Source organism: Vidua macroura, chromosome 2 (assembly GCF_024509145.1).
Source record: "Vidua macroura isolate BioBank_ID:100142 chromosome 2, ASM2450914v1, whole genome shotgun sequence".
Lineage (NCBI taxonomy): Eukaryota > Metazoa > Chordata > Aves > Passeriformes > Viduidae > Vidua > Vidua macroura.
Window position 1 is genome coordinate 71,690,178 of NC_071572.1, and position 13,789 is coordinate 71,703,966.

Here is a 13,789-nt window from a genome sequence, read left to right on the forward strand (position 1 = left end):
GTTTTTTTAACTACCAAAAATATAACCTGAGATTAAAATATGTTTGCAGCTTTGAAAAGTCATGAAACTCTAGTTCATAGGCTGAAGAAGGATTTGCTATTAAAAAAAAAAATAAACAAGAAAGCCAGAGAACTGATCAGAACATTAATGATCAAAACATATACAATCTCTAATATTATCACTTTCTGGTCAGCTGAGCTAAGCACATCTTTCCCAATTCTTCATTTTCTTGATCAGTTCTTGAATCAGATTGAGAGAACACTTAATACTACTTTCCTTTACGAGGTTTGATTCTGACCTATCTTTTTATATTACTGCACATAATTACAAGCTTCATTAAGCAAAAATCAGAATGAAAGTTCATATGAATTTTGATGGTGTGGACTGTTAAAGATCCTCTTTCTCAGCAAAATCTTTGTAGTAAACTTATCCTTTTAACATTTGGTTTCTGTTTGACCTTGCAGAACAAAATGACTACTGAATGTAAAAGATTCTATTCAGAAAAAAGACACTGAAGAGAATACCCTCTCATTACTATCTAAAATACAGATTCAGATACATATTTCCCGCAATGCACTGGCATGTATTATTTAACTTCATTTATCTATCAATTTAATATGTAAAATCTTTCCACATTTTCCTAATTTTATCAACTTTTATTAAAACTCATGATGGCAATCTCACAAGTATCCTATGAAACACCAATACCATCTAAAGCAGTACAAGTCAGCAACAGAATGCCTCATGTTTCTCATGCTTGTTTCCTCCGCTGAAAAAAAAAAAAGAAGCAATAGTTTTTTTACTGTGTCAAAACCAAATTGTTCCCTTTTTTTTGTTGTCGTTGTTATATAACAAAACTTTTCAGCAATGTGGTCAGGCTCTTTTCTGTGCCTGTCAAAACTGTTACTGAGTTTGCCCATGTCCTGCACTGTACTGTCTCCCTCTGCACCATAACCAGAACTCTCATTTCCATCACTCCCCCTCTGCTTCTAGATTTGTGTCCAGTTTAGAGAAAAACTTTCAAAGGGGACATGCATGCCTTACATGCACCAGTAGTGAGACCAAGTTTTGTTCTCAGTTGGTGTTTATAAACAGGACTGATTGTATTTTATTGGTCAGTTTGTTTTTGTTTTGTTTTTGTTTTTTTTTTTTAATTTTTCCTACAAGTCAGTTTTCCTAACAGCACACTGGCAGTCTGAAGATCCTTGCTTGTCCTTTTGGATACTCTGAGGTAGTATCTAACCATCAATACCCAGCTCTCCATAGCAATTCTCTGGAAGAGAAATGTTGTTGGTATTCAAAAAATGTCTGTACCTTATTCCAACTCCAAAGTTATCACTCATTCTTCTAATTTTCATCCTTTTCTTGACTAAAAACAGTCTTATCTCTGTCCTCCCTAGAACTGTAAAACTATTGTGTTATCAGATTTTCTTCCTCTAGTACCCCCCGACTCCCAGACAGACTTTTTTCAAGTCTCTGTGACATTTTATTCATCCTAATTATTTCATTTTTAACCTTATCTTTCCCTTTCCTATTTACAATTCATGTCGTTATCTTTCTTTTGGGTTTTGTTAGCCTTTTTTTTTTTTAACTTGCATTGCCTCTGGTGAACATAGTATTAGTAGGACATGACATTCTTCAAATAGCTTCAACTGGGTTTTGACTTTTCCTCATTCTCCAAAATTCTGTACTTTTATCTTTACAGTTTTGCTTACTCAGTTCCATGCCCTTTTTAATTTCTGTCTCCTTGCCATAGTCCTCATACATTTTGTTTCCCATACAAAGTTATGTTCCCTTTTTTCCTGGCTACAGAAACCTATCAACATTTCCAGTTTCATCAGCAATGTACCCTTTATTTTTCATGAGGGCATCAAGTGAAGCTACACTTATTCTTTGAACTTTACTGCAATCTTTTTATCATGCAGATGGGGAGCACCTGTGAACACAAAGGAATGAGCTAAAGTGGAAAAAAAAAAGCATGGATCTCAGTGTAAGATGCCGAAATAAAAACTATTATCTTGCTTCACAGAACTGTAAGATTCATAAAAACCAAATCAGAGGTTAGAGTGGGTATTAGAATCCCTAAGCACCCCTAAAACATCTGAAAAAATGAGGTGACCAGTGTGCACTCACTGGTCGCCTCAAGTGTGAGGAATGTGCAACACTTTGGTGAGGTGTTGCAGATTAATTCCTATACAGGAGAGGTGTTATGTGCTTATTCCTTACACCATTTTATTCAGTTCTCGGCTTCCAACCACTTTGACAGCGCCGTGCCATGAGTCACTTTTAATCGCTGCCTCATTTGTTCCTGACCTGAATAACCTTTTTATAGAGGCTTGTGTGCAGTGTAACACCTCCTGTGCCGGATCGCGCTTCGGAGGCCACAGAGCTGTCCCAAGCGATTTGCACGGCCTCGGAGCGAGCCTCGGGAAGGGCAGCCCTGGGTCCTTTGTATTTCTCCTGGGAAGGAAAAAAGGATTTTCCCCCGACAAAGCAATGGCAGAGCGCGGGCGGAGCACCGACCCGCACAGACCCCTCCGAGCCACGGCGAGAAATGCAGGCTCCTCACTCAGGACCGCTCCCTGCCACCGCCAAGACCGTCACCTCCCGTGACATTTACACAGAATCACAGAATATCTTGGGCTGGAAGCGACCCACAAGGATCACTGAGTCCATCTCCTGCCCTGCACAGCACCATCCCCAAGAGCCACACCATGGGCCTGAGAGCATTGTCCAAACACTTCTTGAACTCTGTCAAGCTTGGTGCTGTGTCCACTTCCCTGGGGAGCCCGTTCCAGTGCCCAACCACTCTCTGAGTGAAAGAACCTTTTCCTAATATCCAACCCAAGTCTCCCCTGACACAACTTTATGCCGAATTTTGGGTCTGTTCGACCTCCCGCACGCAGCTGAGGCTGCGACACCAACTCTCAGTCTGTCCCACCGCCATAAACCCTGTTCCCCGCCAGCCCCGCTGCCCCGGCTCGGCTCCCCCTCAGCACCTCCGCGGCCGCTGCCGCTCTCGCCGCAGTGGGGCGGGGGCTCCCCTGGCCACCCCCACCTCGCCGGGCTGGGGGCGGGGCGTCGCGGAGCTGCACTCCTATTGGTGGGAGCGGGTGCCCATCGTCGCAGCGCTCCAATCAGAGGCTGCGGATCGCGGGGGCCCTCAGACATCGCTTGTTCCCCATCTGGAGCCGCCCGCCCGCCGAGACGCTGCGCGCAGTCACCGCCCCTTCTCTCCTGTCCGCCAGTCACGTCCCCGCGGCTTGCCCGCAGTACGGACTAGGAACCCGCGCGTGCCTGTCAATCACTAACGTTTCCCCGCCTTTCCCCCCGCCCACAGCCCAGCCGGGAGCGGGGGGCGGGGTCCCGGCGCCGGCTGCGCGCTGGTGCGGCAGGCGGGGCCTGGCGGACGGGGGCGGGAGGCAGGGAGAGAGAGGAGGAGGAGGAAGGGCGGGAGGAGGAGCTGCGGCTGACGCCGGCGGAGCTTTCAGTACCTCGGAGAACGGCTGCGAGCGTGCCGGACGAGCAAGAGCTGCCACCGCCGCCCTCCGCTGCCCGCTCACCTGCCCCGCTCCGTTCCTCACCCGCCCCTCCCTGCCCCGCGTCTCCCCGGCGCCGGAGGGAGCCCGGTCCCGCCGGGAGCGGTTCCTAGGGGAGAGCACGGCAGCGGCACAGGCTCGGTGATCGGGACGGGCGGGGGTCCGTCAGCGCCGGGACGGGACGGGTGGTCAGCCCGGGACGGCCGGACTGGCCTAGGGGGTCGCTCGTTGCCGTCGCTCCTCGCGGAGCGGCGGCCGGGGCGGCGAGGAGAGCGAGGGGGCTCGTATCTGGCATCTCTCACCCCGCCGTGGAGCCCGAGGGGAGAGAGAGGAGCACCGAGTGCGGCAGCGGCTGCCGGTATTTGCTTGGCTGGGCAGGGAAGCAGAAACAGGAGTCGCACCAGCGGCTAGGAACGGGGAATCCGCTCCGCGGAAACCCCGGGGGCAGAGATACCCCTGGCTCGAAGGGCTTTTGAGGGGAAGGGGAAATTGAATGTAGACGCGTTTTGGTAGTTTTGCTGAAATAATCAAGTGCCGAAGGCAGATCTTAGGCAGATCAGGTAGAGGGATGGATCCCGCTGTTTTGGATGCCGGCTTGAATTTTTTATTTACTTTTCTGTTTTGATCACTGCTAAATGTGGATTTTGCGAACCCGATGGCGGTTGTTCCATTGTTCCTTGTTTGAACGTAAATCTTAGTCCTGCCGCTTGTGGATTTTTTATTTATTTATTTGTTTGTTTATTTATTTATTTTTGGAAAGGACCATTCCAGGTAGCTTTTGCGTCTGACAAAATGAAGCCTTTGTATTTTTCAATCAATTATACCTAATATTGACATTCTGTTTGGTGCAAGAGACTTAAAGTGCTGCCTCACTCAGAGGACCATTAAAGACTTTCTCGGTCGCTACATGTAGCTGAATGTGTTACGACACATCCTTTCTCCCCCCTCAAATCTTCCTAAAGATTTTTCCAAAATGAAGAAATTTAACTTTCGCAAAGTTTTGGATGGTTTAACTGCCGCATCCCCCGTTGGAAGCATTGGCGGTGGCAGTGGAAGTGGGGCTGGTGGCTCCGTGCACCCAGGAGGGACTGCGGGAGCTGCAGGGACACCCAGAGAGGAGATCCAGGAGACACTCACTTCAGATTATTTTCAGATCTGTAAGGTAAAGGCTGTATTTTTATTTTCTATGGAAATAATAAAAGCTACTCTGGGTTGGGGGGTTGTGGCGAGGGGGTAGTAATATGATACCAATAAGCGTTTTACTTGAGAACTGCAGTGGTTGTATAAGGACTTTGGAATGAAAAGACAGAGATCCAGTGGCTGCTTTTTTCTTCCTGCTGCAGAGTTGAGGTGGTCAGTAAGTTTGTAGAAATCTATTTCAGCACTCAGGGCTGAATTCCAAGTTCACACTTGGACCCCGGACGGCTGACAGGATTGTGGACAGGAAAGCAAATCAATTGGTGTTAGTACCGATGAGCATTTACAAGTCATTAGAAATTGACGATTGTATCTACTTCCCCTCCTCACTATTCTCATCTTCCCTGCCTTTCCTTCTCTATTTTAAGGAAAAGGCACAAGCTAGAAATAGAAGACAGTGCAGTGACTACTGAACCCGGGACTTCAATTATTTGTGAGGAGCTGGATGTAGATTCAGGGTGGCTGTTTACCATTAGTACTGAAGATTCTGGTTGCTTGATAGCAAACTTAGTGGGACAGCAGAAATACCAAAAGTTGCCAAATCTGTTCTGGTTTTATGTGTTGATCACTTCCTTAAGTGGGAATTTTCTATGAGTAGATATCCTTGTATGTATTTTGGTTTGTATCTGTTTTCTGCAACAAAGCTTTTAGTTGTGGTTTTAAATAGTTGCACCTGTAAAACAGAACAAACTATTTGGTACTTCTGATCAGCTCTGGAATATGAAAATCATACTTTCGTAATGAAGACAAAATATGAAAGGAGATTATGGTATTCTGCTATTACCTGTCAGTTTTATGTGAATTCTGGTGGCTTTACTAGAAATTTTATTTGCTTATTTGTTTTGATTAGAAGCTTCAAAACCAGAATTTCTAATTAGTGCAATTTGCTTTACTAGGAGTAAATGGACTCCACCTATTTAGTATACTTTGCTTTTATTAATCAGATACAAATTGATCTAAAATTTAGATGACAGTCAACTCTAGCACATCATTATTTCTTTCTGTGTTTTGGAAAGAAGAAAGAAATATAAACAACCAAGACAAGCCTGTGAGACATTTTGTGTGCAGATCTGGTATTTGTTAAACACACAGCTTCCCTGATCTCAGATACCATGTTTCTAATTCTGTTTGGCTTGCAGCTACAGCTGGTGTCAAAACTCTTGCAGAGTTCAAGGGGAGAAGAATGAGCCCCTATGGCTTAAAGACCCAGAGACCTTTAGATAGGTTCTACAAAATACTAATTCTTTTTTTCTTATAGTTCTTTGTCATCCTGAACCACAACAGGTTCCGGCCTTTTGACTCAAATGATTCTGTAGTTTAAGAGTGTCAGTGATGAGCGCATTAGAATCATACCTGCTTCCCAGGCTTGGATTTGACTACTTTTGCTTAGGTACACAGAAATTTAGCATTTTGTGAAATTCCAGGTATTTAGTACAGTGATATCCCATTTTTGTCATGTCAGTAAAAAGATAACACAAACAATCAAGGTACATTAAAATATCATTAGAAGGTCTGACATTCAGAGATTTCTAGGTAAGGCTAAAACTCAACTTTTTTTTTTTTTTTTTTTCTTTTTGTTTAAGTCTTGTGATAAGGACAAAGATCTGTATTTAGTGAGATATATTCTTATTTTGTATGGCATATTTGTGAAAATAAGCAACATAAGATGAAATGAAATTTTTCCCCTAATCTCCATTATTTCTCTTGTTTGCTTTGATATTACTTGAAGAGTGTTAGTGTTATGTCCTGATAGATCTACTTGGAATATGTGTAAAGGAATATGTCATTTGAAGAAGATTTCAGTAGCTAATATTTGCCCGTCATAGCTCTCAGGTTAAAATGTTCTCAACAAAGTAAATATTTGTGTAGGAAACCTCTGGGTTGCTTGCAGCAGCACTTGTTTATGAATGCATGTCACTGCAGAACTCTGTGGTACACAAAATACTGCCTTCCTTTTTCCAAGATACAAAGGTGTGCCGAAAGCAAACTTCCAAAACACTGGGTGATCATGTGCTCCTGACACTCCACAGTGTTTATTCCATGGGCTCCACTTGAGCAGCTCTGCTGCACTTGAGGAGCACCGGGAGCGCGTTTGGAGGAAGCCCCCAGGAGCTGTGCGGGCCCTGCGCTGTTGCACGGGAACCGGGGCAGTGGGGCCTGACGCAGGCACAGCTTCCCCCTGCCTGCCCCAGGGGCCAGAGCCCAGCCACAATTTGTACCTCGGTCAGTCTGCATCGCATTGGAAGTACACCACACACACATAACCCAAATTCCATCCTTGCCGAGCTTTTGTTGTGCGGCACTTGTGGTATTTCAAGTGGGTATTTGCATGTTCAGTTACATAAGTTATATGGGCTGCATATTTAAGGATCTGCAATCCTGCTGCACACAGAATTGGGTAGAGCTAATGGCAGTTTTGGTTTGTTATCTGCAGGGTCGAAGCATCTGGGCTAACAGCCTAAGTAGCACCTCATACTGGTTTTCCTTTCTTTTCTGATTATAAAAATCCTCATTTAGAAGTGAAACATAAAAGCTGACTCATACTTAAGAATTAAAGGGCCTTTCCCTGCAGTTTTTTATGTAAATAAGTTGCGTTTCTGAAGTTTGTGGGAGGTTTGCTTGACTGAAAATGCAGATCCAATCCTCTAGGAGAAAACTGTTTTGAAGGGTAACCTGATTTCATTTGTTAACACACCTGAAAGCCAGCTCTCCATTTTGTGGCATTTTTAAATTGCTTATGACCACAGTGTCTTTTTGAGATACAGATTAGAGTTTAACAGAAGTAAACTGAATATTTTACACCAAGATGCTCTCAGTGAGTTACTTTTGGCATTTATATTTAAATCATTAATGTGATCTTCTGTATTGAAAGAATGAAACATTCTTGAAACTATTACATGTGAAATAGCTACATCCTGTTTTAAGCATGATATATTTATATGTTGATAGTTGTAATAATGAATCAGTGGCACCATTTTCAAAGTACTCAAGCAATGTGAAATATTGTCTTACCTATTTTGTGACAGCAGAAAGCTGAGATGCAATTTCAGCTGCATCTAGGGGCTGCTTTTGGGATTTGAGTATCCAAGTGGAAATCATGACAATATTGATTATAGTTCACATTAGTTGAATTGAATGTGTGCGATTGCAGCATCATCCTCAAACTAGGTATGATCCAGTAGAATAAGCTACTAAAGTCTATGTTAATTTTAATTGGAATAGACCTAATTTCCTTGGATTTGCTTCTTTGTGTTTTCCCTCTGTATATGCATTGTTTTTTTTTCCTCTGGCAAGCATTTTTAGGCTCACCTGTGTTTGTCCAGACCATCCAGAAACTAAAATATGGCACTGGGGAAAGATCTGCTCTTAATAAAAGAAGTGAAAAGCTCACCGTTAGGATGTTTTAAATCATTTAAGTAGAATTTTGAGCAGAGGAAACATAAAAGGAGAAAACAGTGATTTTATTACTTTTACAGAAGGTTGCTTATTAGGGGATGACAAGAATGAAGATGTACCTTTTTTTGGTATGTGAAGTTCTTGTTCCTCATGAAAACAAGTCTCCCATGTAGAACTGCTCAGGATTTTCTTGGAGAACAATCATAGAGTTGAATTGAATTTTTAGAGAATGAGGTTAATAACTTTGAAATCAAGACCTCAGTTAAGAGCACAGTAACAGTTGTACTTTACCAGGTATACAATTGATCTACTCTAACAGGTTTTCTTTTGCTGTGGACAACAACTGAATACCCATGAAAAGGTCCAAGAACTGGCAATTTAATCTTCTCAAATAGTTGCTTCCCAAATGGTGATGGACTGCCTTTAAACCCCAAAGCATGAGATTTCTGTTCTTTCCCAAACTTGTATTCAGTGTTATTACTGGGTAGTCTTGCAACACAATAAACTCTTTAACTCTTGCTGTATTGTTTATACTGATGGTATAGTCATAGGTTCAGTATGTTCATTACCCAGTCTTTATGTAAAACCCTTGGAGGCCAGAACAGTTTTAGGCTTTTCTTAAAACTGATATGGAATCCCATGGCCAATTGCAATTGTGCCTTCCTAATCCTGCTTATGTTTGGCAACAATAGGCCTCCGGGATACAGTCAATCATTGCCAAGTTAAATACCTTAATTATCTGGATTTCCTATCAGGCGGTCTTAAATTTTAATTCCCAGAGTTTATAGATGGTAATACTTTATTTTGTCAACCTATGAAGACAAACATTTAATCCTTCTGACAACAGCCAAGTAGGTATTTTAACTGCAAATACAACATGACACTATAGTTCAGTGATAACAGATTTTAGAATGGCAATTTAAGCACAATACTGCAGGAGCACATTTTTGGTTATGAAGAATTAAAACCAGAAAAATCCTTGTTATAAGCTATCCACAGTGTTTTAGTCAGTTTGAGCTGTTTGGTTAATCTGTCTTGTTTCCTTGCTAAGGTCATACAGGGAACAAAAAATAAAAGTGCTACATTGCAGTGAAAACCCATTTTAAAATTAGTATGAGCTCTTACTTGTAAGTTCTCAGAGTTCATTTAATACTTAAGTGGTAAATAAGATAATGCTGGGAGGGGTTTTTTTTTCCTATATACCAGAGTTTGGATCTAAAGCTAGGTGCAGAACCCTATTCTCTTTAAAACTGCAGAGTCATAAATGACACTTCTAAATTAGATTATAGTAATTTCATTGAATTTGTGATGAGCATAATGTATTCTTCTTTTTTAAGTGTTTATATTAATTAGAAATAGGACTTATTCATGGGAAAGAGCATAGCACATTAAAAGCTTCTTTTGAAAAAAATTTGAAGATTTTAAGGTACCTGTAGTAGTATAACTGGATTCACTTGTTTGGGTTTTTTTTGTGCCAATATTGGTCTTTTTGCATTGGTAAACCTAAATTGAGTAATGCACATCCTTCATGGCCAACACATGCAATTACATCTTCAAAATTATTTCCAGACCTTTAAGGTTGCTGAATAAAGCACTCACAAAGTTCCACATTTCTTAAATAACTTTGTTTGCACAGACAACTTTTAATTATATGATCCCATAATTCTTCTATAGGTTTAATTTAGCAGAACAAATAGTGTTTGCTCATAGGAAAGTACTTCAATATTTCTTTGCATACTTAAAACTCAGAGCATGCCTGAATATTAAGTTCCCCCATGGACTTTTCCAACAGAAGTGCTCACCACTGTAGTTCTGAAAGCTTTATAAACATTAATGAATTGACCTTCATAATATTTCTGTGAGATGGAAATTATATTATCCCTGCAGTATAGATGCCACAGAAAATCTAAAATGTCCAGGGTCCACTGTTTTGAGTTTCCATCTTGACCTGCTTTGCATCTGTTTTTCTTTTAGCATATTTAACTTATCCCATGTCTTCCCATTGGGCCTCCCATTGTTTTCACATTCTGTTGCACATATTCTGCACAGTTGCAGAGTGATCTTTAGGTTAGTTGTTCTGTTTATATGCCCACCTTAGCCAGAATGACTCTGAATTTCCTTTCTGTCTCAAATGACTAGAGATGGATGTCTGGCTCCACTGTACTATGGCAGAAGAAGATAATGTAATTAATCCCTACAAGAGGAGAACAAATTCATACTGCAAAGATTAACTTATTTCACGTATTTTTAAAATTGTTCTGCTTTTTATGGTTGACCTTGCATTTTTAACAATATAAGAATCATGGAATTATCCAAGTTGAGGATCACTGAGTTCAACTCTTTGATTTCACAAAGGGAAACCTAAAGGTTAAGATATTTGCTCTAATTTTGTGTCCCATTTCAAGTGGGGTTTTTTTTGGTTGTTGGTTTGGGAGTTTTTTGGGGTTTTTCTCTTAATCCATGGGATCATAGATGTTGGAAGATCTTCTAGTCCCAACCCCAGTGCCGTGGGCACAGACACTTTCCACTAGAACAGGCTGCTCAAAGTGTCATCCAGCCTGTCCTTGAGCACTTTTAAGAATGGGGCATCAAAAGTTTCTCCAGGCAACCTGGGCCAGTGCCTCACCACCCTCACAGTAAAGAGTTTTTTCCCCAATATCTAATCTGAATCTGCTCTCTTTTAGTTTGAAGCCGTTGCCCTTTGTCCTATCACTACATGCCCTAGTAAAAAGTCCTTCCGCAGCTTTATTTTAGCCCGCTTTAGGTCTGGAAGATGCTATAAGGTGTCCCTGGAGTTTGCTCTGCTCCAGGCTGAACAACTCCAGCTCTAGTGGGCTCTATTATTCCTCACCTGTGGGTCACTAGGTAGTTAATGAGGTTTTTTTCTCACTATTGCAGTGGGAAAAGCAATTTTTAATCTCTTGTAGGAGGGATGGAGGAAATTCAGACTGGTTGGCTCACAGTGTTCTGATTGAGGAGCTGTCACATAAAAAGGTGGTTGCATGAGCAACTTTGCCCCCAACTTACTTCTGGAAGAAAAATACTTACACTTAATTAAAAAAAAAATTACCAAGAAATTACTTAGAGGTTCTTGGCTAAAAAGAAAAATATTTTTTTTTCCAGATAGAAATGCATATTCTGTGTAAAACATGCAGCTGTCCTCAGTGGAACTGGACTAAATCCAAGACAGATCCCATTCTCACTTTGTTTAGATGAATATCCACTCATATCTGATTCCTATTCTGAGACATCTGATACTCCCTGCTGTATGATTTATGCCCAAAACACTTTCTGAAGTCTCTGTGAAAATACTGTGAAAAGTTAGTATATTCACTTTATAGTGAAAGGGAAGCAGTAGAGAGTGAACGAATACACCTTCCTGAACTACATGAGTATAGTCATCTGTTGGCTATTCTAAGAAAAAGTGCTTATCAAAGAAGCTTGTGGGGTATATTAATTTGTCCCAATGTGTGTTAGAATCATTATGGGGAAAATTAGAGGACTGTTAGATTAGAAATATAAGTAATGTGCATCTGTGGAGAGGAGAGAAAGCAATATTATTAGGTATAGATGGCTGGCAAGTACGCTCAAATGTAATAAGATGTTATCTTTGTGCAGTGCTGTGTCCATTCCTAACAGATCACCAGCAAAGACTATGAATAATAAAAAGTACTAGAGACAATCTGTCACCTGTAGCTAGGGTCAAAGTCTGAGGAGGTGCACTCTTTATGGTTCCTTTGAAGTTAAGTTGTATATCATACTGAAAAAACCCAACCTCAGTATTCAAGGCTTTGAGTTGGTGAATGCATGGACTCAGAAAGAGCCTTACTGAATTCTGTGGTGTGCATAAGTAGATGCATGTGTGTGTGGTAGCATGTCTTTTTTGCAGAATTTGAATCCAACAAATTAAAAATAATTGCTTCTATTTCATTTAAAAGTCTGTTATGTAAGAATACTGTGAGGTCACACACTCAGAAGTTAAATCCCTTATTCAGCTAGTATCCAGTTATTTCTATATGTGAAGCAATCTAGTTTTTATTGCATGTCTTTATTTTCTTGAAGTGTCTGCTTATATTTTGTTCCTGTCCTCCCTCACATTTGTTTTAAACAGTATACAACATGTGAGGAGGATGAATGCTATTCTGTTTATGTTATTTGCAACAGTTCTTGTAAGAAGGTCTCTGTGTTATCCACGGGACATCACAAAAATAGTAAATAATAATAAATTAATGAATATTCATCTGTGCTTTGTTCATCCTATTCCATCTATTGTATCCCTTCAGGGTGGAGATGTTCTCTCAGTTATAGCTGTCCATCATCACTTGTATTACAGATACATTCCATGTATCTGTGGATAAAACTTAATTTTACTGAGTCCACAGATCCCTGCTTTATTGTTTGTCCCTGCATATATTTTGAAATGCTACCTGAATGAGGCAAGGGCAGGAAAAGTGGCCTGTGGTTATGTAAACAGAGACCTGGTTCTTACGATCCTTGGCTGTGCTGTCTTCATTTCTGTCTGAGCTGTGTCCTTGCTAGCTTCATAGGCAATGCAGAGGGGGACAGTGATGTGCAGGATCTGCTGGATTTCACTGATGTGAGAGGGTAAAAACTTGCCACAAAATACCTGCATTTAATTTGGAATATACCTTCACCCTGTGTGAGGTGAGATGCTGGCTGTTGTTTTCAGATTAAGTTCTCAATTCAACATCAGAAAAAAAAATCTTCAAATTGCATACAGCATGTATACAGAAAGAAGGTAGGATAAGATTAATTATGAATTAATATTAAATAGTAAACAATGTTGTAAATGCTAGTAATGAAATCTGGTAATAGCATTTGTATACAAGAATGCAAAGTTACATTGCAAAAAAGATTTTCACAGGAATAAACCAATAATACAGATTATCTTTGTATCAGAGTGGTTTTCACACTCCTTTTCTCTAGCTTCCTCCCCTGCCATTCCCCAGACCAACCCCCCCACCCTTCAAGAACTTTATCACAGCAGTAACATTTTTTCAATTCCCTCACTATGGCTGACTTTTTTTAAAAACAAAAATATTTTGAAAGCAGCAACTGAAGCATTTGTTTCAGAGCAGAAACTACAATCAGCCATAACAGAACATAATTAGTCTAAAGTAGTGAAGTTTCAGAAAATCCAAAAATGGGAAGTAATGCAAAATTAATTAGTGTTATTTTTATGTTGGTCTCATATAAACTTAATAAGAACAGTTTTCCTTTTGTTTAATTTCTCCTTAAAGTACGAAATTATCTTATTCTCTGTATCCACAGTCATAGTGAAGACAAAAATATTTTCCTTTCAGGGCTATCAGATAAGCTGAATGATTTTATAATTCTTGTACATGCCCCTGAAGCAGATCTCCATCAGACAGATGATATTCTGAACCAGCCTGTTTCAAGTTCTAGAGTAGTACAGTTAAATGATGCAATGATAAAATCAATGGAACTGCTATTTGAATTATATATAAAGATTTTTCATTTGGGGGACTGAAGTCTTGCTTAAGTAGGTAGGCCAAAATGAACTTTGCAAACAGTAGTTTAGGGTTGGGTTTTTAAAAAAATTCTACATTGAAGACAAGGGTAGATACAGTTTTATGAATGATCAAGACAGTTCTCCATATGCTGATGCCCTATTT

At 40.6% G+C, this 13,789-nt stretch overlaps 1 protein-coding gene across 10 annotated transcripts in view; it reads left to right on the plus strand.

Annotated features, from left to right (window-relative positions):
* Positions 1–4,357: 4,357 nt before the first annotated feature.
* Positions 4,358–13,789, plus strand: part of STXBP5L (syntaxin binding protein 5L) — a 182,036-nt gene continuing 172,604 nt past the window's right edge. For 7 of the 10 annotated variants that reach the window (XM_054004647.1, XM_054004699.1, XM_054004664.1 and 4 more), the window contains exon 1: positions 4,359–4,701. In XM_054004647.1, coding sequence (XP_053860622.1) covers positions 4,513–4,701 — 189 coding nt within the window. In that variant the 5' untranslated portion in view covers positions 4,359–4,512. Of the gene's footprint in view, positions 4,702–13,789 lie in introns of all 10 variants that reach the window. The other 3 variants (XM_054004639.1, XM_054004679.1, XM_054004655.1) reach the window with 1 other exon arrangement.